The sequence below is a fragment of the Anthonomus grandis genome, chromosome 11 (assembly GCF_022605725.1).
Source record: "Anthonomus grandis grandis chromosome 11, icAntGran1.3, whole genome shotgun sequence".
In the NCBI taxonomy this organism is placed as follows: Eukaryota; Metazoa; Arthropoda; class Insecta; order Coleoptera; family Curculionidae; genus Anthonomus; species Anthonomus grandis.
The window spans coordinates 136,667-161,386 of record NC_065556.1 but is presented as its reverse complement, the minus strand read 5'-3'; the positions used below and the strand labels follow the sequence as shown (position 1 = coordinate 161,386).

The following is a 24,720-nucleotide window of genomic DNA, read 5'->3' as shown; positions in this document are numbered from 1 at the left end:
TTTTCAACGTCTAGCCTATTCATTCCCTGATTTCGTGCAATTGATACTCCTTCTGCTTTTCTTAAGCATAAATCTGAATGCCGGCGTAGAAAAAGAGCTAAACCAGTCGTAACATGCTCTTTCTTTCTCTCTATTGAACCTATACGGTATTTTTAGCTGTTCAGCAAAAAAAAAATGCTACTCGGCGAACATCATCAATACATAAAGAAAAACCAGTTTTCTGCATTTTTTTCAAATGGGTTGCTAACTTAAGTTCGTTGGTTTCACCTAGAAGCGATTCGGGGCCCATGCCTCCCTTAGAGGTATTTTTTTTTTCAGCCTTCTTTCCAGAGTCTTTCGTGGTACATCATGATTCTGCGCAGCTGCATTAACCGATGACCCACTTCTTACAGCCCGCGTGGCATCCTTTAAATCATTTTCACTCCAGGAGCCCCTGATCGATGCCGATTTTCGTTTGTAGTTTGTTGGCATTTTGTCTGAAACAGACGAAAAGTAATCATGACATTAAGAAATTAAGCCCGCGTTCTGGTGGGCTATGTTGGTTTTTATTTTCCATAAGACCATTGCAAATTATTTGGAGATCCCGTTCAACATCCGATATACGAATAACCGATGTATTGTTGGTGGCCTAAGCCTGCCGAATATCGATTTTTTTAGATAACCCTTTTAGGATTGTTGTTGTAAATGAATTTCAACCAAATCTGATGCGTACTTTTTGTGTAGTTTGTTTAATGGAATCTCCAAATAATTTGCCTTGGTCTTATGGAAAATAAAAACAAACAGCGTCGCCCATAACGCGGCCTTAAGTCTAGATTTGTCGATTAAAAAATGCATTGAATACTGGCCATCTATACCAAAAACAGTTTGGCCATTTCTCAAAGCCTCTAAACAGGTTGCTGGTTCCGGGTCCGTACCGGTTATCCAATCTGTTTTTGAAGGTGGTAGACAATGGTACAGTGAAAACATCTTGTCGAACTTGCATTGTCTTATTTTATTTAATGTAACCATAGAAGGTCGAATTTACAGAGCACTTAAGAAGTACTCCTCAACATTGTCGGATGCGGTACGCTCTAGGCTGACACCACATTATAGCAAACCTCCACACCTATACGGACTACCCAAGATTCATAAGGAGCAAATGCCTCTACGGCCCATCACGAGCTCTAGAAATTCGCCGACATCAGAACTCTCGAAATTCCTTTTGGAGATCATTAGATCGATCCAGGGAAATGCAGCGCCTTCCGTGCGAAACTCTGCCCACTTTGTAGACCTTCTTGGAGGGATCAAAGTCGAGACCAATGACAGGTTGGTGAGTTTTGATGTCGAAAGTCTCTACACCAATGTACCCATGGAGAGTCTCTTAACATCATCCGAGACAAACTAAGCAAGAATACACCTTTCTCAACTCGGACCACACTGCCTCTGGACGGGGTGATGGAACTTTTAGAGATCTGTCTTCGTAATTCTTACTTTCAGGTCAAGGATAGATTCTACGCCTAAGACGAAGGACTTCCGATGGGTTCATCTCTTTCCCCAGTAATAGCAAACACCTTCATGGAATGGTTCGAGGAACCTGCAATAGATGCCTCCCATTGCAAACCCAAGCTCTGGCTTCGATATGTGGACGACACCTTCATCATCTGGGACAAAGAGGAAAAAGCACTTCAGGAGTTTCTGCTTCACCTCAACAACTTCAGACCAACAATCAAGTTCACGATGGAGACAGAGAAGGACTCAGCTCTACCTTTCCTAGATGTCCTCGTTAAAAAGGTCGGTGGAAATCTACGAACTTCAGTTTATAGAAAACCAACACACACGGGCCAGTATCTTCACTATGAGTCCAACCATCCTGCAACCACCAAAGTAGGCATCATAAGATCCCTCTACAATAGAGCTCGAACCATCTGTAAAAGCGACGAGGATCTTAAGACTGAAGTGGATACCATCTACAAAGACCTACAACAGAATGGATATCCAAAGAAGCTAATAAGTAGGACCATCCAAAGGACGCGTCCAAATCAAATCAGAGACGAGGCCACCACGACAACCAGACTTCTACCCATACCTTACATTAGGGGTACATCGGAACAAATCTGACGCATTGCCAGCAAGTACAATATTAGAACTGCCTTTAGATCTAGCACCACTATCAGAAGCGTGGTATCAAAGACCAAACCAGATGGCCTGTTGGATACCAAAAATTGCGTCTACCAGATCCCATGTGAGTGCGGTGACTCATACCTAGGTGAAACGAAGCGCCCCCTAGAAGTCAGAGCGAAGGAACATCGCAGCTGGACCCAAAGAGGAGAGGTTTCCAAATCCGGAATAGCAGAGCACGCGTGGCATAATGGACATAATATCCATTGGTCAGAAGCCAAGATTCTGCACAAGGAACAGCACTGGCGGAAGAGGAAGTTCGTAGAGGCAGTTTTCATTTCACAGAATCAGGGGATCTTCATCCAGCCAATCGTCGATGTACCCAACATCTGGAAGCCTCTACTCTCAGGACAGTGTAGGATCTAGAGAGAGGCGTGTCCTCCCCCCAACTCTTTTCACGGATGACTTTCCTTTCCACATCGCTGCACACATCTAGTATATAAGCCTATAGAATAGTAGTTTGCTGTCAGTTTACACTTGATAACGGTTGGAGATACTTACCAACCGAAACGTCGTGTTACATTAAATAAAATAAGACAATGCAAGTTCGACAAGATGTTTTCATTTCTAGTTTACTTAAATACTAAAGTTATAATTTTATTTATTTTTAAAAGAATGCTTTTTATTTGATTTTGCTGACAAAATAAGAGATTGATCATTTTTAATCTTCTCTACGAATTCCGCACAACTTAAATTGAAGTTAATGAAATTTGAAGTTCGCTTTTAATTAAATCCACTGAACATCTATTCCTTGTGTTTGTCTACTTTAACGACATCGATGAAAATATTCGCTCGACATAGGCATTAGATGATGGAATACTTAATAAAAAATAAACAATTTTCAACAGGGCATTTGCATTGATGTAGCTTTAAAATGCCATTTATTTATAATTGTTATGTTCTTTTCACAAATTTCTTTAAGGCAAATTTTTATAATTGAGTATTCATTAAATAATGTATCAACTTCTATTTCATCTAGTTTTAAAACATTTACAATTTGGAATGATTCATTAAAAGAAAATTTAATTTTTTTAAAAATTTAATGGCTATAGGATCCAAAAAATTCTTCTTCTAAACGGTTCTCTAAACTGATTTTCTTGAAATTCAACATAATTTCAAATAATTCTGTAGATGTAGTAGATTCATTTTGTAAAATTAGCGAGACTTTCTCAAAAACGAGAAATAAATGGGCACAAAAATGTAAGTAAATGACTGTCTTGGAGTATAAATAAGTGTTTAAGTCACTTCCTTCTTCATATTTCTCAAATTCGAGAAGTTTTTTAATAGGTAAGGGACATTCCCACATAGCAAACATATATTTTATGTAAATGCTATGTATATTCATAATATCCTGACGTATATACATACAATGTTCATTTTCAATGCTCTGTTTATTTTATGGATATGAAATAAATATCCATTTGTCACACACTAGGTAATACATAGCATATACTATTAGTACGTACAGTGTATATCCTGAATATACTAGGTATTGAAACTATATCCGAGGGTTAAATTTTTTAGATGTCTCATAAACATCTATTACTACTTGTATATTCTATGTATCTGTTACATGTATCTTTATAGAATATACAAATGCGTTTTTAATATTCCAGGATATATAATAAATATTTCTAAGGTATATAGGTATCTATATCCATAAAACATGGATTTATTCTATATATGCATTTATTTGTTCTGGATTTACCATATATATGCTTAATTTCCTAGGTAACAGAATGACGTCTTGAATACGTAATTTTTCGTACTTTCTGGTCTACATGACGAGTCATTTTGACGTCCTTACTACCTTAAAGTAACGTACAAATGTCACATCCAAAATGAAGTCCTAAATAAAGGCTTAAACCGAATTGAAAAATGCTTCTGGAGGACGTCAAATATTTACATAGGATGACGTTTAAAGACTATTTTAGGTCATTTAAAATGACCTAAAATAGTAAGTAACTTTAAGGTCTTAAAATAGTTTTTGAGGACTTGAATATCGAGAAAAAATATTTTTACTTAAATTCTAAGGAAACCCTAAAAAAGGAGAACAGGAGGAAACACTCGGCACAAAAATACTGACAACTTTTAATTTTAATAAATAAAAGTTCGCGCCCATAAAATATGCCATGTTTTCCTGTTTTCTTTTTATCTATAAACAAGATTAAATCAAGATGTAAACGCTGTATAAAATAAAACTTTATTATATATAACCGGTATATTTCGGGCGGCAGAACATTACAAATAGAAGTAAATATTACATTATAACCAATGTCGCTTTTTACATACACTTATATAACAAATATTTAAAATTATATATTGTTCTTAAGGCATTCTAATCGAAATTAATGATTTTATTGCTTAATTTAAAATTAAATCAAATAAAAAAATTAATTCTTGTCGATATTTAAATCCTTAAAATATGAAATAATATACTTGATCTAATCCTTAATTAAAAAAAGTCAATTTCATATCTTATTTTAGTCACGTTATAGTTTAGTTAAAGTTAATTGGCTTTGGTTTAAAAAGCAAGCCGCCTTAGTACATATTTGTTGTACAACAGGTGCAGGTGATCCCGGGTAGAATTCTTGACATTGTCTGTTCTTTTTTATTTTTTTACTACTTTTATTACTTTAAAATTTTGTTTTTTTTTATCAATCAGGACGACATAAAGTCCTTCCTAAAATGGTGCCAAGAGACGTCATTGTCGATGTATATATCGAAGGTATAGATATTAGCAAGCGACGGTAATGTTCATAAAATATATACATATATTATTTATACTTGAACATAAAAAAAATAAAGTTAATCTCAATGTGTAATATATATACATAGAACATACACGATATTTTTTGCACTTTCTGGACTTTTCAATATCAACATTTAATAGCTGAAGAGAAAATTTAAACGTATTGTTAACAACATGTGCCAAACACCCATTTTTAATTAACCGAGATTTTTTTTCTCTTAAAAGAGTGTAACCGGATCTATTTTTCCCGAAATTTGCGTTTGTGTTGTCAGCACTAAAAGCAGCGAGATTTTCAATTTTTAAATCTGAAGCTTCCTCAAAGAAATCCAGTAGTTTGGATTGAACACCTTTTTCAATTGAAAAATATTGTAGGTAGATGGGATACATTTTTCTGTTTCCTTTGTTAGATGTATCCGTTGCTACAGAAACATAAATATAAACCCCTTTTTCGCTAATTAAATTTTTTTAAATCTCTTCTACAGACTTTGTCCCCAAAATATTTTTAACGATATTTTCCGCTTTGGTTCTCCCGAAAGACATTTTCTTCAACAAATATGTGAGTCATACAGAATTTTCGAAAAAGTTTTATCCCGCAATCTAAAGAGTTATAGGATTGATTGTATTTAACACAATGAAAAATTTGTGCTAACTCGGCTATTATCACATTACTAGTGTTTTGTATGTTCTTGTTGTCAACAAAAAATGTTGTTAGTATTTGTGACTTTTCCGCATTTTCACGTCTTTTATTTTCATCCTTATGGTGTTTAATGTCACTTAAACCGCCATGAGAAATAGAAAAATCTTTTTTACAAAGAATGCACCGGGCATATAGCTTATTTGATGTACCTGCAACCCATGGAAAATCCTCTTGCCAAACTTTCCTATATTAGCAAAGCCTCTTTTTCTTTTTAGGATTGGGTGGACTTAAAGATGGATCTACGTATTCTTTTTGTTCTCTAGACTTTGTAGAATCAGAAGAAGATTCACCATCTTGCGCTTGTGAAGTTGATGGTTTAGGCTACCAAATACTTCCTCAAGCTCATCTTTTCATGCAATCTAGAAAAATAATGAATATAGATATCTTTCATTTTAAATCTAATTAGAATAAAAGAACCACATCCTATCTAATCCTATTTTCAGAATAAAATATTTTTAAAATGCTAGAAATCTTTTTTGAACGAAAAAAAAACTACAAAAATATAACTACTGAATAAAATGATTTTATCTTACCTTTTAAAATGCTTTAATGAAACACACACACTTATAACGTTTATCGATACACCCTTAGAACATTGAAAGGCCTAAGGATACACCGCGATATTTAAAAAAAAATCAACTAGCGTCAAATCAAAGTCAAAATCATGCTTGCCGTGATAGATTAACAGAACGGTTTAGTTCAAAAAGCCCTAAACTACTAAATACTAAATGGGGAAAAATAACAAAAATAATATATTAATTCTGTTCAACGGGGAATCCCCCGACTAGCCAAGACGTTAAGCGTTGCTGCCAACTCTGCGACCCGCATTCGTTCGAAGCACGGATGCAGATTTTTTTTGATAATTTGCTTTTAATTTTTTTTTCGGGGGCAATCAGTCAAAGTCGGGACATATCGTCGCCTTGCACACATAGGGGCGTATCTGAAATATTTGTATTTTACAGGAAAAGCATTTTAAGATGTTGGTTCAAGAGAAACTCTCGCTGTGAGAAAACGGTTTGGAATTTGCGGCTTAAATTTTGTGCTCATGTGGGCATCTATGATTAGAACAATTTGCTATTATGAAATTTTAGATAAGTTTTCTAGTTTTTCCAAAAATCAATTTGAGAATATTTTTGAGGTTTTTGAGCGATATCTATAAGACAAAAGTAAGCTTGATAAAACTTTGTAATGGCGTTGGAAAGACCTATGATAGAGGTATCTATTTCTTATATTTGACTAACGGCTTCCTCTTCTGGGAGCCGTAAAAAAATTTTTTTAGGGCCTTCTCAAATTGCTCCATAGGGTGGGGCTTTTTGAGAATATGGCTTAAAATTGCATAAATAATCATTTATCCACTGAAGGAGATATTTGGAAAACAAAAAAACATTTTTAAAAAAATAAAAAACATGTTAACATATAAAAAAAATTTACAAAACAAAAAATATTTCTTGCAACATTGCAAATTACAATTAAAATATGTAAACAAAAAAACATAAAGTAGATAACTCTAAAAAATGATCAAACAAAAAAAAAACAACTTAAAAATAACTCTGGTTTGAAGGTAACAAAGGTTTCTTGAAGGTTACAAACAGTGGTAACTATATGTTTATTTTATGTTTAGTTCTGAAAGATTATCCGAAAAAATAAAAAATTGCCTGGTCCCTGAACCTTCAATCTTAGGAGGGCTAAGTATCATGATAATCATTTCGGTTGTTACCTCGTCTTCATCTAACTTAGGAGGAGATAAAAATCTTTCCGTTTTGGAGGATTTTTTGAAAACGATGTTTTGAAAACCCGTTCCCCGTTTAGCAGGGTAACGGATTTTATTTGTCCTATATAACATTGGCTCGAAATTGTTGCCGTGTATCGAACAACTACCCAATCATTGACCTTAAGATTACTAAAGTTTATAAGAGGATGGTCATCATCGTCACTTATTTCTTGCTGATTTTCATCATCATGTTCTTCTGGTTGGATTTCTTTATCAGGTTTTTTCAAATTAAAACAGGGAAGGTCTTCATCGTCAATATTTTGTAGCTGGTCTTCTTCATCATCTGATGATTCGCATGAACTTATTTTAGAAACATTTCTACTAGTAGACGGGTACAAATCAGATGTAGAAACACTTTTTCCTGCTTCTACAGTAAGCTTCTTGCGACGCGGTGCTTTACGCTGCTCACAACTACCCATACGCATTTCTTTTAGGACATCCAAAACTGAGCTTGAAATGCTTGAATCTAAAATATTAGAATCTGTACCTGTGGTGGATGATGCAGGTAATCTTTCCTTTGGTTGCGCAGGATTTAGAGGGTGCAATCCAGTTTTGGCAAATCCGGAGATTAAATTTTGCCTTCCTTTGCCATTCTCTTCAATCTTGTTATGGAGCTGTACAAGCAATCTAGGGAATACATCTTTTGAGAGTGTAGTCATTTTCCGCCCTTGGCCTTTCTTCCACGTTGTCAGAACTTCGCGCCAATATTTCTTAAGTGGAGAATAAAATGCGACGTCTAATGGCTGCATGACATGGGTCGCATTGCTTGGCAAACAAATAAATGCAATATCCATATTCTCGCACGTTTTAAGGACGTCTTCGGAAAAGTGAGAAGATAAGTTGTCCCCAATGAGAGCCTAAAATGAAAATTAAATATGGGTTAAATGACTTAAACCTCTCTGTTATACCTACTTACCTTTTTTCCAGGTTTATTTTTAAAAAATGGAACTACCACAGTAAAAAACCAATTTCGAAAACAAGCGGAATCGAACCACCCGCTTTTAGACCTATTAAATCTGGCACCTTTAGGGCCTCCCTCAGTCCATGAGTCCCAAAGATGCTCACCTTTATACACTACATAAACTGGTAATATCTGGCCATCAGCAGTACCAGCATACATTAAGCTTATGGCTGTTTTTGTCGAATTTATCACTCTTTCTGGGTACCTTGATCCTCTTTTATAAATATATTTCTTAGTGCCTGGGTTGTCGGTAAGGTTTGTTTCATCATAATTTATCATTAAACTAGGATTTACCGCTAATAAAGTATCTCGGGCATTATCAAAAAAATTATCGATAACTTCTGGTGAAAGTGAAGCTCTTTTAGTTGAAATATTGGATGATAGACGGTTTGATATGAGCTTTTCGTGTCGTTTAAGAAAAGCTAATGCCCAATCTCTACCAGGAAAGTTATCCTTCAAACGAACCTCCTGTACACCTTTTTTATCCAGGTAATTCTTCGCAAAAAGTCTTAGATCCAATATGTCAAAGGGAAATCCCCAAGCTGCCACAATATTTAGGTATTTCACAAACTGTTCCTCTTCTTCCTTGGAAAATATTGAAGGTCTTCCCGGTTTTTCAAATATATTGGTCCCCCTAGCACGTCTGCTTATGGTGGCGATGGGCACTTTGAAATGCTCGGAGACCTTAGCCAAAGTTAACCGCCCTTTTTTTACTTCTTCTATTGCTCTGGCTAAGGTTTTCTCTGAGTAATGCCTATATGGCACGTAATTTTTGCCATTTCTGACATGGCTAAATATTTTTTTATAAGCACGCACCATTATCTCATACCATTCTAAAAAAGCCAATTTCATTTGAAAGCAATTTCTAACAATTTTCAAATAGCCCCTAGTCACTTCTCAAATTACCCCACTCCAGAAAATACTGAATAAAAAAAAACAAAAGAGTCCTAAAATGTTTATGTTACCAATACACCTTCCTAAAACCCCATACTTTTATTTGGATTAAGTGCCAATATCATACAATTAATCGGTTTAGATTTACAGAGTAAAGTTAACCACTTACCGTTCTTTCACCAAAAAACACGTGTTTTTCCTAATATTTTTACGCGCCAAAATAAAACAGCTACCTTTCGTCGATCTGCGCTCGAGTACGCGGTTGCATGTGTACTAATGGCCTTGCGCGGCGTTTGCGTATTGTTATTAACTCTGTGGGCGTTGTTGCCGCTTTTAACATTTTTCGGATGAATTATCAAATTACCCCTGATTTCCAGAATAGCCCCATTCTACGGTACGCCTTTTTGTGTGCTGTAATCAAATTGTTTTAAAAAAGTTAGGCCCTTTGCAAAATAACAACAACCCATGGTAATCAAACTTTTATTCAAAAAATTAAACATTTATTATGTTTTAAATTAACATAGTACTTCAAAGACATGAAAAGTGGAAATCCTGGCCTGGCCTTCAAAAAATTCTTATCGCAAAAAAATAAACGTAGGTTCCTTAACGCCCTTAACACTATCAGCTTTATAAGAATAAGTAAACATTTTTGCTATTTTTTTTATTTAAAAAATATATCATAATTAACCAAAAGTAAAAAACTCTAACAAAAAAACTAAACTGTTTATAACATAAAACGATAAAAATAGGGGCTTATTCATGTGGAAGAGATCTGTAAAATGACACATGCTCCTGAGATCGAATTACAGGAGTTTCTCCACTGCAAAAAGAAATTAGGTCCTGATATTTTAGACATGTTATGTTATTTTTGGTCGTTCATTGTTAAGTTCTCCGAGGGAAAAATGATCTATGTTTGTTCTCTTCAATGTGAGGCTTCTATAATGTTCATCACAGTGAGACACTTTAAAAAAAATATTAACTGGACTTTCCTTTTCAACTTTAATTTCAAAGATTTCTGTCCAGTTGATTTGGTTTCTATCATCATCTTGGCGTAGGCTCAAAACTCTTAAATCTTTCGACAAGCCTTTAAAATCTATGAAATCGGAATAATTCATTGGAATTACATTATAGGGATTTTTAGCCCTAGCTAGTCTAAAAATCGGAATCAACTGAGATGGAACAAATATGTTTCCTGAACGCGAAATGGCAGTACTTATGGCACTATGGACTGAGTCCCCTTCACTTTGACCATGAAAGGGCTCAAAAAATTGAAGACGAATTTGCCTAATGTTCTTGCTGCTTCTTACAAAATATAGTAACATTATAGCGACTATGGAATTTTTATTTTGGCCGCTACAGCCATCGGCAAATAAATCTGCAGATTTAACCTCCTTTTCATCGTAATGCATAAAAAATTTGTAGATACATGTTGATATTTCCGATGAGCCTCTTTTGCTGTCAATTTCACTCCATGTATAGCAAATACATTCCTTAGATGCCAAATTGTATAATGTAAAGTTGTAAGCTGTTAGACGTCTCTTATAAAACATGGCACTTTCGTTTGTTTTTGGCAAATAAATGACTTGTTGTAAATCAAACACTGCACTTAAAAAGGAATTATCATCAATAGATTTATCTTTACTTTCTTGTTTTATTTTTCTAATTTTTTCTTTGTTCTTAATGTGTAATTGGTAATTGGTATGAAAAAAAGGTTTTACCTGTGATACGCGGGATGCAGGCAATTCACCCATAGGAGGTTGAATTGACTGAGGCCTACATCTAAAGCATCTAACACATTTACCAAGAATACGACGAATAACGGCTTTAGATGACAATATCCAAAATTGCTGTGTAATAAGAAACTGAACACTCTGCACACGAGCGTGAAAATACTTTAAATGAAAAAAAATAACTACAAGCCTTGTAAACTCGTGATTACTGGGTAGGAGAGCAGGATAGTTGTTGTTAAAACTTAAAGAATGTTTTAATTTACTACCGACACGTAGTATCCCAGCACTATTTAGGAAAACATTCAATTTTCTAAACGCTTTCGAAGGTATTTTATTTCCTTGAATTAACATTATATCCGTGGAAAAGGTTTGCGACTGAACATGTCTAACCAAAAGCATTACTGCATTGTGGAGTTCTACCAAAGTAAGGTTACCCTCATATTTTTTGCGGGGCAATAAACTATTATGCTTATAGCGAAGAATATAGGCCATAATGCGTTTCAGTTTGTCGAGCGACGAGAACCTTGAAATAAGATTATCCAGAAAACCCTTAGAAGAAAAAATTGAGAGACATGTTTTCTTTTCTTCAGGTAAATCATGTGAAGTTGAAGGAGTGTTTATGAAGGGGATCCAGTTGCGAGTTGAGCTAATTAAAAAACTAGGATCCGCCCACCAAAGCGAACTATTACATAACTCCATAGGGAGCAAACCTCTAGAACCGAGGTCGGCTGGATTATTCTCAGATGAAACATGATGCCAACAAGATAAAGGTAATCTTTCTTGGATAAAAGAAACGCGGTTGCTAACAAAAGTACTCCACCGATGCGGAGAGGCTTTAATCCAAGAAAGTGCTATTGTAAAATTACTCCAGGCGTATATTTTATTGATAATAAAAGATGTTTTATAAATATCGTAAACATGTGATAGCAAACGAGACAATAGCACGGCCGCACAAAGTTCTAAACGTGGTATAGAAAGTGTCTTTAGTGGTGCAACTTTTGATTTTGCACAACTAAAACGAGTGATTGCCTGACCATTAGATAGTAAACTACAAAAGTAAATAACGGCACAGTAACCCTTTTCGGAGCTATCACAGAAACCATGTAGTTCCAAAGTTTTAACAGGAGAATAAGGAAATAGTAGGCGAGGAATTTTGAGGCTAGAAAGGGTTGAAATATCTCTAACATATTGTTTCCAAAGATTAAGAATATCATTTGGAGGCGTTGCATCCCAATCCAACTTTAAATTCCACAAACGCTGAATTAAAAACTTGACGAGAAACGTTAAAGGTGAAAGAAAGCCCAGTGGGTCAAACATTTTTACCAAATTAGATAACAATAGGCGTTTAGTGCAACCCCTATCCACAGAGTTAACGAAAAATTGAAAGACGTCAGAGGAATGGTTCCAATAAAGACCTAAAACTTTTAGCGGACTTTCTGAATCAAAATTCAGAGAAATGTCCTCATTATACAAATAAGAAGGGGGTAAATCAGCTAGCAAGCGAGGATCATTGCTACACCACTCTCGAAGTTCGAACCCTCCTTTCTGCAGCATCAGTAAGTCTTTTTGAAGTTTTCTAGAATCTTCAATTGTTGATGAACCTCCAGTTAGATCATCAACATAGCATGAATTTAAAATAATTTGCGAGGCCTCAGGAAAATTATCCTTTTCCTCTTCAGCCAGAACAAACAATGACTTGATAGCCAAATAAGGCGCGCATGTTAGTCCATACGTTACCGTGAGAAGGCGGTAATCAGCTATAGGTTGATTCTTAAAAAAACGCCAAACAATTCTCTAATAATCAGTGTGGGCAGGGTTAACGATAATTTGCCAAAACATTTGACGAATATCCGCTAGGAAAACAAAGCGATGAATTCTAAAACCAAGAAGCAACGCAAAAATGTCAGCTTGCAATTTCGGGCCAGACAGAAGATGATCATTAAGTGACATACCATCTGATGGTTTGGCAGAGGCATTGAATACGACACGAAGCTTAGTAGTGGGACTTGAATCCTTTAAAACACAGTGATGTGGAATATAGAACGACTTTTTTGGGATTACATCTGAAGATACTAATTCCATATGGTTCTGATCTAAATATTCCTTTATAAAAGCAGCATAATCTGCATAAAGCTTCGGATTTTGCTGTAACATGCGTTCTAACGATAAGAAATTGCGAAGAGCTAATTCTCTACTTCCATAAAAAATAGGCTCATCACCTCGGAAGGGCAAGGAAACCACAAATCGGCCATCCCGATTGCGATACGTAGTTTTACGAAAAATATTTTCGCATTTCTCGTCCTCGGGAGATAAAACTTTGACATGTGATACTTCTTCAACTTCCCAAAACTTCTGCATAGTATCATTAACTGATGCCTGATAACAGAGAAGCGATTGTGTAGCGATAGGTGAAGAGTTGGAAACCGTTTTACCCATCAATATAAAACCAAAGACAGTGTTAATTCCCACTGGCTCATTATAGTCACCGGTAAGTCTACCCTCCAGTAAAATATAAGGAAACAATGGAGCACCTATTAATACATCAATAGAGCTAGGAGTATCATAGAAAGGGTCAGCCAAGGACGCGCTGCGTAAATGAGGCCAGTTTGCGGTAGAAATAGGATGACTAGGTAATAGCCCGCAAATTTTTGGAAGAACTGCAGCTTCCAAATCAAAATTCGGAGTGAATTTATTACAAGGTCGAATCTTGGTAAATACACTTCTTGCACAGTTTTGTACATGAGCTTCTCCAATACCTTGAACGGAGCAAGGCGTCTTATAGGAAGTAAGTCCAAGACGTTTAACACAATTTTGTGAGATAAAGTGAAGTTGCGAGCCAGAATCAAGCAATATTCTAATTTTTTGAAATGTTCCTGACCCATCTAACATATCTATAAGAGCCGTAGAAAGCAGCACATTACTAGAATTATAATTGTTAAGGCTACTTGCTACCAGATGCGAAGAATTGGTAGACCTGGAGTCCGCCTGAGAGCTAGATGGTTGGATGGAGCTGGTTGATGAGAGTGCGGGAGTTGTAGTACTGCTGCTACTACCAGAAAAATAATTTCTCTCAAAATGAAGTAAGATATGATGTTTTTGTCTACATTTATGACAAACATGCGGCGATTTACATTCTTTGACAGAATGACTACTACTTAGGCAATTTAAACACATTTTCAGCGATTTTACAAGTTGCTATCTATCATTAGCAGTTTTTGTTAAAAAGATAGGACAACGATAAACAGAATGTGCTGTTTTACAAATAGCACAACTGCTAGTTTTAGATTGCTCAGTGCCTAGAAGAGCAACCTTGGAATTTGAGAAGCGATCCTCTCTCTTAAGTGATTTTTTATCTTTTTCATGAAGGGCTGAGCAAACATTGTCGAGAGCAGCACAACGCTTATGTAGATAGGTTGTAAGCTGTTGAAATGATGGAGTAGTATGTGAATCATATTGCAATTCGAATTCAGTAGCAATAGAAACATGTAAGCATTTAAGCAACATCTGAACCAAAATTAAATCCCATGAAGCTACAGGAAAGTTAAGATTTCCTAAAGCAGCAAGATTATCAGAAAATGTATCCAAAAGTTGTCTTAACTCGGCAGGATTCTCAGTTGTGAGTTTGAAGGTATTTTCGATAGCTGCCCAGTGTGTGGCCGCAACTAAACGAGGATTTTCATATCGCTTAACTAGCATTTCATAAGCGGTTGTGTAATTGACATCTGTCATCGGTAACTTCTGAATCAAGGTCAGAGGCTGACCACATAAGAAACTCAAAAGATAATTAAATTTTTCTATGTTACGCAAAATACTGTTATTATGAATCAAAGCATCAAACATATCTTTAAAAGTGGCAAACTGTGTAATATTTCCAGAAAAGGATGGAATCTCTAATTTTGGCAGTGTTACATGGGACTGATTACTAGACGATGGAGACGAAATATTTGTAGTCAATGATTCTCCAAACAGCTCAAAATAAATCGATTTAATATACCAAAAATCTTTTTCAAATGAGCTTCGTACCGCGTCTTGTTCGGTGAATTGATCCTCATCATCTAGAATGCAACTAATGACAACGTTATGCTGCTTGAAAAACTCAGTTCTAATTGATTCCAAAATATCATAGCTCAATTTAAAGATTATGTGTTGGGAAGTGTCTTCTTTAGCACTTTTCGATATATTAAGAATATCCGATAGACGATTAAATTCAGTTTGTCTAAGAACTTTGGCTATTTTCAGTTTATCGGACATCCTACTATATCCGAAAAAAAAAAAACGAAGAAAACAGAAGAAATTAAATGAATTCAGGAGAAAATTTCAAGGCAAGAAACAAGAGTCTCGGAGTCTCAAGACCGACTATAAGAAAACGAGAATGATGTTGCGTATACAATACAAGCAACAATTAAAAAACTCCAATGAATGTACTTGTGACACCCTGTTAAAACCAATATAAAAATGAAATCTGTTGGAAAAAATATGTGCACTGTTTACCTTTAGATATAATCCTGCAAAAGAATTCAACTTGAAAAACGACCTGTGAGTTATAGATTTGAAAGATGAAAAGGCTTTTTTTAAAAATTTATTTTAAGAACGTTACAGCGTTGTGACTTAACTCTACTAATGCTTAAATCTATCTGATTAAAACAATACAAATTACTTCTTAGCTAAAGTAAAAATGATTACAATGTAAAAGATCATATTCTATAAACTAAGGAATAAAATATACTATAGTCAGGGGTTATATGTTCCATAACTCCTCCCTCCTAAGAAACGAGCTTACGGATGGTACAGGAGTGGTGAGGTGGTTATATGACGATTTCTGAACAGGATTTCGTCATAGATTCGTCTGGATGTAGGCTTCTCTTAGATATTCTTGGCATCAGGAATTTCTGCACCATAAAGTAGCTAATTATTGCTACTAGCAGAATATAAAGTAATACGGTATAAATGCTGGTTCTGTGGTAGTATACAGGTTGGTTCAGGGCCCGGTCAAGTCTTTGATGCTGAATCTCGATGGATTTATGAAGATGTTTGGCTTCATTTAGGTCCAGTGAGCTTAATTCCAAATTATTAAAGAGAATTGGTGTAGCTTCATTGCTAGGCGGTGATAGGTTGATTTGAGGTAGTTCGATGTTTTTGTAATGGGTTTCTGGATCCTTGTAATTTTTGATGACAATGTTTCCGACACGAAGTTCACAAGTAGAATCCAGTTCTACGATGTAGGTGCCATTTAATGGGATATTGTCTTTATTGGAACCACAAGTCTGGATAGCTGCAAGAGGTCGAGGTACGATTAGCATCCATTTTCCTTCTTCCAGTTTTTCTGCTTTGTTGGTGGTAATTTGGATTTTCGTCTGCTGGCATTGGGATATTGATTCTCTAAATTTTAGCATCTGTACTTCGCAAGATGCATCTTCGTCTATAGGCAAGGGGTTAAAGTCTTGGCAAACGTATTCGTTGGTGGTGATTTTCCTGCATGGTTGGTTGGATTTTGCATAATTCAGCTCATTAAGGATTAGGTATTTGGTTTGCGGAAATATTACATCGTGGAAGGTTTTTGAAGGTGTAGGTAGAGGATAAAGGTGGTACAGTAGATAACTGTTCTTCTCTACGATCGGCATTTCAATGATAAATATGACTTTGTTTTCCTTTGCGTAACTTTTTATATTAAGGACTTTCTCAAAAAGAAATACATTTTTAAAAGTTGGATCAAATGGGAGTTTACCGGATGTTAAACTCGTAGAAATTAATTGAATTTCCTTGAATAAGTCTTTTGGACTAATGATCGATGGATGAAAGGTATTTAGTTTTGAAAAAGTTATTGCTATTTGAAGATCTTCTAAGACATCATACATTTCTTGTAAGAATGTGGTAGCATGAGATAGAATTGTTTGCAAAAGAAAGAAATGCTTATCTTCAAAACTGATTTTGTTAAGTCTTTGGACCTCTATTTGAATTTCTTTTATTTGTGATTCCAAAATATTTTGATTGGAAGTTAAATTCTTTGAGAGTTTTTGAAAAAGTTTATTAGAATTATCTATTATGGTAATTTGTTCTTGCATTAAAAGTTTTATATTATTTTCGTTTTGCATAATTGAAGTTATTGCTGAATCATAGCGCTGAGCATCCTCATTATCTAAATTGCCGGTTATACTTTTGACAATACTGCCTAATCCATTTATAAGGCCTCTTTTTTCGCGAGTTTTAAGAGAGAATGGATTTATTTGAAGTATTTGATTTTTTATTTTTTCTTTTAAGGTTGAAGCTAAATTGTATGAATTAAAATATTCTTTTTTATATAAAGAACAGTTTTCTATGTTTTTTTCTAAGTCGTATATAGTTTTTTGCATTATGAGGTATTGACTGATAATAGGGTTGATGTCGTAAATTTGAATGAAAGTCCAGTAATCAATTATGTTTTGCGAGTTTCCTAATTTCATTGGTAAAAGTCCGGGGTTCTTGGATACGTCATGAAATGTTACGTCAGGTCTTGCATGTTTGATGTTGAGGGACCTGCAACAACAGGGGTTTTTAATTCTTTTATATGGACTACCTCTTCTTTATTGTTCTTTTTGTTTTTTATTTTAACTTTATTATTTTCGAGTAGTTCAATTAGTTCAAAAGGGCCTAAGAATCGTTTAGATTTTTTATTTCTGTTGGCGTTATTTTTATATACAATTTGTCCTACTTTAAATTGATATTGATTTGGACCTAGAACGTCTCTTTTATCGATAATTTTTTGTTTTTGGGATTCTAATTTTTCTTTTATTTCATCATAAAGGTGTTTTATCTTTTCTTTATGATTAAAGGCATAATCGGTATAATAGCCGGTATTTATAAGTTCACATGGGTCTCTTGTGTTTGTGTGACCAAATGTTAGCTCGAAGGGTGTAAACTGCGTCGAGGAATGGATCGAACAATTGTATGCTATTATTGCATATTTCATTAAGGTTTTAACGTCTTCGTCCTTAAAACGGTCTCCTAAAATTCGAAGGTGTTCGATAAGTGTAGAGTGGAGTCTTTCGATTGGTGAGTTCGATTCATGGTGAAAAGGTGTTGTGAAATGTATGTTTATTTTATGAGTCTTTAAGATTTCTTGAACGGTGGTATTTTTAAATTCAGGACCATTGTCCATAATTATTCTCTCAGGAAGACCATAAAATGAAAAATAATGGATGAGAGCTGAACATATTTCGACTGAAGTTTTGCCTTGAATAGGAATGGCTTGACCTAGTTTTGAAAAGGTGTCGACGAGTGTAAGAAAGTCTTGGTTGTCAAATTTGAAAATATCTATATGAAGCAGCTGGAATGGTTTTCCAGTAGTTTCTGTTAGTACAAGAGGAACATACGGTGGTTTACGGGAATATTTAGATGTTTGACATATACTACAATCATTTATATACTTTGTTATGTCGGATTTCATGGATGGCCAATAATAATTCCTTTTAAGTTTTTCTAAAGTCTCGGCTATTCCGCGGTGATTACATTTACCTTCATGCTGGTATTTCATAATAAGGATTCGCTCATCAGGTTCTTTTATAGAGTTTATTAGTTTTGTACATTTAAATAGTTTTGGTCCAGATTGATGGAAGTGGTGCATATAAACATCATTAAATTCGATATACATGGAATCATCATGAAAATATAGGTAAAAAGTTTTCTTATCGGTGGTATATGTTTTTAGGAATTCTAATATAAGTTTGGGATTAGATTTTGGAATTTTGACATGCCATATATTATGTTTCTCGAATGTTTCCCAGTTGACAGTCAATTTATTGTGTGGATTTTTGGAGATAATTATTTGATATGATTTATTGTTAATAATATCATCCAGTATGGGGATTCCATCATTTAAAGTGTTATGGTTGCTGCTAGAATGCGGAGTATTTATAGAAGATTCTGGAGTCTCTTGGGAATGAAACTCTGGTGGTGGTAAATTGACATTATCTGGTTGAAGGTTTAAGTTTGAGAAATCATTAAGAGTTTGTGTTTCGTACTGATGGGGTGGGTCGTTAAAATTTTGGAAATTATATTGGGGTGGTTGAATATTAAGGTTTGTATTTCTTGGAGGAACCAACTGAATATTTTGCAATATTTTAATTTTTGGTTCTGGACAGGGAGGTTTTAATTCTTTTAAAACTGATGTTATATCTGCTGGGTTTAGTTTATTGGGGTCATAGGACTTTAGGAATTGGTCAATATCTAGATCTATATCACCTGAATTATTTACGATACTTTCGTTTTCAATTGCATTAATACAAATTCGTGAGAGTGCGTCTGCGTTGGTATTTTGGTTACCCTTTTTGTAAATAATTTCAAAATCGTATTCCCTTAATTTACATCTCCATCTTACGAGTTTGCTATTTGGTTCTCGCATATTAAAAAGCCATACCAAAGGTCGATGGTCTGTGTAAATTTTGAATTTGCGACCGAAAAGATAAGGTCGAAAATGTTTGCATGCCCAAACTATAGCAAGTAACTCTTTCTCTATCGTGGAGTATTTTACTTCGGTGTCATTAAGGGTTCTTGATGCGTAGGCGATGGGTTTGTCATTGGGAATGTTCCCTTGGGAAAGGACTGCTCCAACTGCATAGTTGCTAGCGTCAGTTGTCAAAACAAATGGTTTGCTGAAGTCTGGATATTGAAGTATGGGGGAATTGGTGAGAAGTTGTTTGCAGTGGTTAAATGATTTAATGAACTCGGGGGTATGAATTATTTTATGATCTTTTTTAAGGCAAATCGTCATTGGCTTTGTTATTTTGGCAAAATCTTTTATAAATCGACGATAATAACCAAGTAAACCTAAAAACGACTTCAGAGCTTTGGGGGAATTTGGAATTGGGAAATTTTTAATTGCTGAAATTTTGTCTGGATTAGGTTTAACACCTTCAGTAGTAACAACATGACCCAAATATTGGACTTCCTTTTTTAAAAATTCTGATTTGTCCAACTGAATTTTGAAATTGGATTCACGAAGTTTGTCAAAAATTTGTCTTAAACGGGAAATGTGTTCTTCCAAAGAACTGCTGAAAATGACAATGTCGTCCAAATATACAAGACAGATTTCATTTTGAAGACCTCTCAAGATGTTATCCATGACTCTCTGGAATGTCGATGGGGCATTCTTAAGTCCGAAAGGCATTCGTTTGAACTCGTAATGTCCATTTTCAGTGGAGAAGGCGGTTTTTGGGATATCATGGGGATCCATCTCGATTTGATGAAAACCATTGGCCAAATCAAGTGTTGAAAAATATTGGCTTCTGCCAAGCTTATCCAGAATGTCTGTAATTTGGGGAAGAGGGTATTTGTCATCAATCGTTCGTTCGTTGAGCTTACGATAATCTATAACAAGTCGCCACTTGCGTTTTCCGGAAAAATCGAATTTTTTTGGAACGATCCAGATGGGGCTGGACCAAGGGGAATATGAATTTTGGATGATGCCTTGTTCTAACATTTTTGAAATTTGTTGTTTTACTTCCTGTCTATGGACTTCTGGGTAGCGATAACTTTTTGTATAAATCGGTGTGTGATTGTCTAATTTTATTTGATGTCTAATCTGGTTAGTAAAAGTAAGGGGAATTTTTTCGCAATAAAATATATCTTTATATTCTAGACATAAGTCTCGAATCATTTGTTTTTCTTCTATGTTACAATGGTCTAAGCGAATATTTTTTAAATTTTCTTTAAGCAGATTATTTTGCTCTAAGGAAAGAGATTCATCAACTTCCATTTTTTCAACAAAATTTATATTATGAATGTCAAGAAGTTCAATATCTAGAGGTTTTGTCAAATGTAGGGTTATAGGGATATCCTGAGGATTTGTGACTGAAGTGATGGCAAAATAGTTTGAGATATTAACCAAAGAACCTGGTATTTCTAAATTATGTTCAAATTTATGATAATCTAAAAATCCGGTACCATGTTCAACGGTTACTGGTACTTTAACTATTTGTTGGGATCTAGGAGATACTGTCACTGAAAAATTGTAATTTTGAAAATTTTCATTCGGGATTTTATCGTCACGTTTTTCATAAATTATTGGTATTTCTGCATTAGAAGTTGTTATTTTCCGAGCATTAATGTTTATACTAGCATTTAATTGGTTCAATAAATCTGCGCCAATTAAACCATCGTATTTTTGAGAAAAGTCGAAAAGATAAAATTTGTGATAGGCATTGGTATTAAATAAACTAAAAATAGGAATGTTTGCGACTTCATCGTGATATGTCATTGCGTGGGCGGTCTGAATATTAAATACCTCTTTATTAATAAAATTTTTATAAAATTTGTGTGCAAGGTAAGGTTTCATTAGACTTCTAGAGCTGCCGGTATCAATTAAAAAATGTGCTGTGATTTCGGGGATAAACACGTACGGTAAATCTGATCTTATGTTGTAATTATGCATATTAATTACGTTGGGTATTGTGTTGCCTGAACTTGCTGAAAATTTTCATCTGGTTTTATATTTTCACTTGAAGCGCAAGGATCGGATGTCTGAGTGTTATTGTAGTGATAAAGATCTTGCACATCTGCATAATATGCATTTTCATTGGGATATGGGTCAGATTCGTTTTGCTCTAAGAAATCGTAATAATAATCATCTTGGGAATTATTGTAGCAATAATTATTATTGTCGTTAATTTGTTGTGCATGAAATTCTTGGTAATTTAATTTATGGGGTGTTGGATGATGAATTATGGCTGTGCCTGAACTAGTGTCCATTGGCGTCGGCCTATTTAAATTGCTTCGAGCACTGCGGCTTCTAATTGATGAACTTTGATTAAAATTCGGTCTGTTATTGGTATTTATTGGAAAATTTGAATTTGGGTTTTGGAAAAATGGTTTTTGTTGAAAATTATTTGACGGTTGTGGTTGAGGGGGCCTTGGTACAAAAGATGCATTATTTATTGGAGGCTGTTGGGGGTTTAATGCAAACACATTATTTGAGGGTGGTGTTGGGCGGAAAATATTAATTTCTGGGGATGATTGGGCATTAAATGTTGGTTGTAAGAAAGGTATTGGGAATTGCTTATTATTATGGGGAAATGTTTGTTGGTTATTATTTGTAGCTCTAACATGTTGATGTGGATGTGTTTTAGTCTGTGGTGGTAGGTTTACAGTTGTGTTTTGATGTTGATTTCGGCTGAAATTTATAAAGTTTTCTTCTTCGGCGGCAAATGATAGTGCCTGTTCTAAATTAATTGGATTTTTAAGCCTAACTACTAACTGCATGTGATATTTGAGCCCTGCTAAGAAGGTTTTTAAAGCAAAATCATCGTAATGGGCGATTTTAATTCGTTTTTCATTTTCATCAACAATTAAAGTACTTAATTTAGCAAACAAAAGACTTCTGGCATCTTGTATTCTCATGCCGAAATTTAATGGTGGTTCATTTTTATAAGGCCTAATAGAAATTAAGTCTTGTATTAGACAGTCAATACCCCTTTGATCTGCGAATGTTAAATTTAAGGTTTCTTTTATTAAAGCCCAAGTATTTAATTCTGATCTAGAGCCAATTAAATCAGCTGCTCTACCCCTTAATTTGCCTAAAATCGAGTCTATTAAAATTGAATTAATAGGATCTTCACGAGTTTGACTATTTTGAAAATTTCTTAGAAGATTTTCACACGATAAAATAAATCTTTGCAATAACTTTGGATTTCCATCGAAATGTGGGATGTTATCCGTTTGGTATTTTAAAAGTGGCATATCAGTAGGCATGGTTCTGGATACAACTGATACAGATTCTACTTCGAGTTCTTCCTCCGGTAAGGCAGGTAAAGTATTATTAATATCAGCGGTATTATCAGAAATAATTTGATTTAAATAAGGCTGATCCGTTTTAGTATTTGTTACGGATAACCTTTCCAAATGAGAAAGTAATTCGTCAATAATTTCAGAATTATTTTCAGACATAAAATTAATAAAAAATTACGCAAAATTACGTAACTTGACTAAAAGAAAAAATAAAAACTTGAATAAATTGTAACTCTAAATCTAACCTAAATAAAATTGCCAATCGTAAAAACAACAGTATATGTTATAGTTTGCAATTGTGCAAAAACGGAAAAATCAAAATAAAAATCAATTTAAAAACAAAGGAAAAGAAAGGATAATGAGCACTTACAATAGCAAAAATCCAGCGATGAAAAGCTGCATTCTCTTAGACTACGTTGCCTATAGGAACCGATGCTTGTGTTCCCAAGCCTAATCTAGGGTTGGTCGAAGTTGGACCGTTGCTGAACGCTCTTCTCCCAATAGATTTGGTCGAAGTTTGACTTCCTCCTGGGTGCTGCCTCTTCGTAAATTCACAAGGTTCGCGATTGCCGATAAACCGTAAAAACGGACCAATTCCGCGATTTTTGTCGGATATTGTTCGACTTAGAACTCCGTCGACTGCGCCAGTTATAGATTTGAAAGATGAAAAGGCTTTTTTAAAAATTTATTTTAAGAACGTTACAGCGTTGTGACTTAACTCTACTAATGCTTAAATCTATCTGATTAAAACAATACAAATTACTTCTTAGCTAAAGTAAAAATGATTACAATGTAAAAGATCATATTCTATAAACTAAGGAATAAAATATACTATAGTCAGGGGTTATATGTTCCATAACTTGTGTTGATTTAAACGATAATTCATAAATTCTTGTTAAGAAAATGCGATGAAATGTTTGCGATCGATATTTAAACTATCTGCAAACCAACTAAAGATGAAATGAATAATGCAATGTATTTTTGAAATTGAAAAAGAGAAGAAAATTGATCAACTAATTAATTGTACTTTTTAAGCCTATATGATTGAATTAACTGGGCGGTTTATTCTATAAAATTATAAGTTAATTTTCAAAAGGCCAAAGTGTGAATAGCAAAAAATCCGGCTCGAAGGACCAAAAATAATGTTGATTAATTGCGCTGAGTTCAAATAAAAAATAAAATTAAAAAGTTAGTTAACTCACGATGAAAAAAAAAGGAAAAAAAAGTAATTTAGTGGACTGTAAACACTTGATGAGATTAACTAAAAACTTGGAAAAAGCTGTTGTGAGACCTTACCTTTTATTATCGGTTTCCAAGATTTACGAATTATCTACACTTTCACGCTAGCGATTTTTCGGTGTTGAGTCGCGACTCTAAACTGTTTGACGATTAGAGCTCGAATGAATCGCGCACTGTTTAAGGCCTCAAAACGAGGAGTTGAAATTCAAGAAAAAAAAATTATTTAAACAAATGAAATACTTCCTTAACAAGGTGAGTCAACCAAAGGCATTAAATTTAACTAAAGAAAAATACCGAGTGATAAAAGAACATGAAATAATATGAACTAAATAAACTAAATGAAAATTAAATGAAAACTTAACAGGTATCTTTCTTCTAGTTTCATTTTCTCAGAAGGATTTCCTTCACGATATGTAGTACATAGACTACACAAGTCTTTTTTTTGGCCGATGGATTGAGAGATTCATCTCTTTAAATATACAACGATATGTGTCAATACTACCTTCTTCTTCTTTGTTGCATGTTTCTAGATACATTTTGTGCATGAGAGGGATTGTTAGGTTCGGGTGAAAATATTCCCTAGACGAAGTTTTGGCGGGACACAGCAAACAAAAAGGCGTATCTAAGATACGCCTTTTTGTCTGCTGTTTTAAAATGACTTGATGAGATACGCCTAAACAGTTTACGTGCATAACCCAGGCAATAAATTATATTGAGTTACGCCCTTTTGAGAGCAGCTAGAAAGCACCAAATGTGTCAACC

General features: G+C 34.6%; 2 protein-coding genes across 2 annotated transcripts in view; one reads left to right on the top strand and one right to left on the bottom strand.

Moving 5' to 3' along the window:
* The window catches only part of LOC126742127 (TWiK family of potassium channels protein 18-like), a 50,665-nt gene that overhangs the window by 4,693 nt on the left and 21,252 nt on the right, over nt 1-24,720 (top strand). The gene's annotated exons all lie outside the window — the stretch shown is intronic.
* Nucleotides 15,586-23,486, bottom strand: LOC126742128 (uncharacterized). Its single transcript, XM_050448691.1, has 2 exons — nt 23,090-23,486; nt 15,586-17,475 (listed from the first exon to the last, which is right to left on the bottom strand). The coding sequence occupies exons 1-2, from the start codon at nt 23,119-23,121 to the stop codon at nt 15,768-15,770; spliced, it is 1,740 nt and encodes a 579-aa protein (XP_050304648.1). The 5' UTR covers nt 23,122-23,486; the 3' UTR covers nt 15,586-15,767.

What these genes read in the sequence shown, in the direction of transcription:
- LOC126742128 (XM_050448691.1), bottom strand. Translation starts at nt 23,121, where the DNA reads ATGCAGCTTTTCATCGCTGGATTTTTGCTATT. An exon ending in ATCGCTGGATTTTTGCTATT is followed by an intron (nt 17,476 to 23,089) that starts GTAAGTGCTCAT and finishes CTGTTGTTGCAG; the next exon opens with GTCCCTCAACATCAAACATG.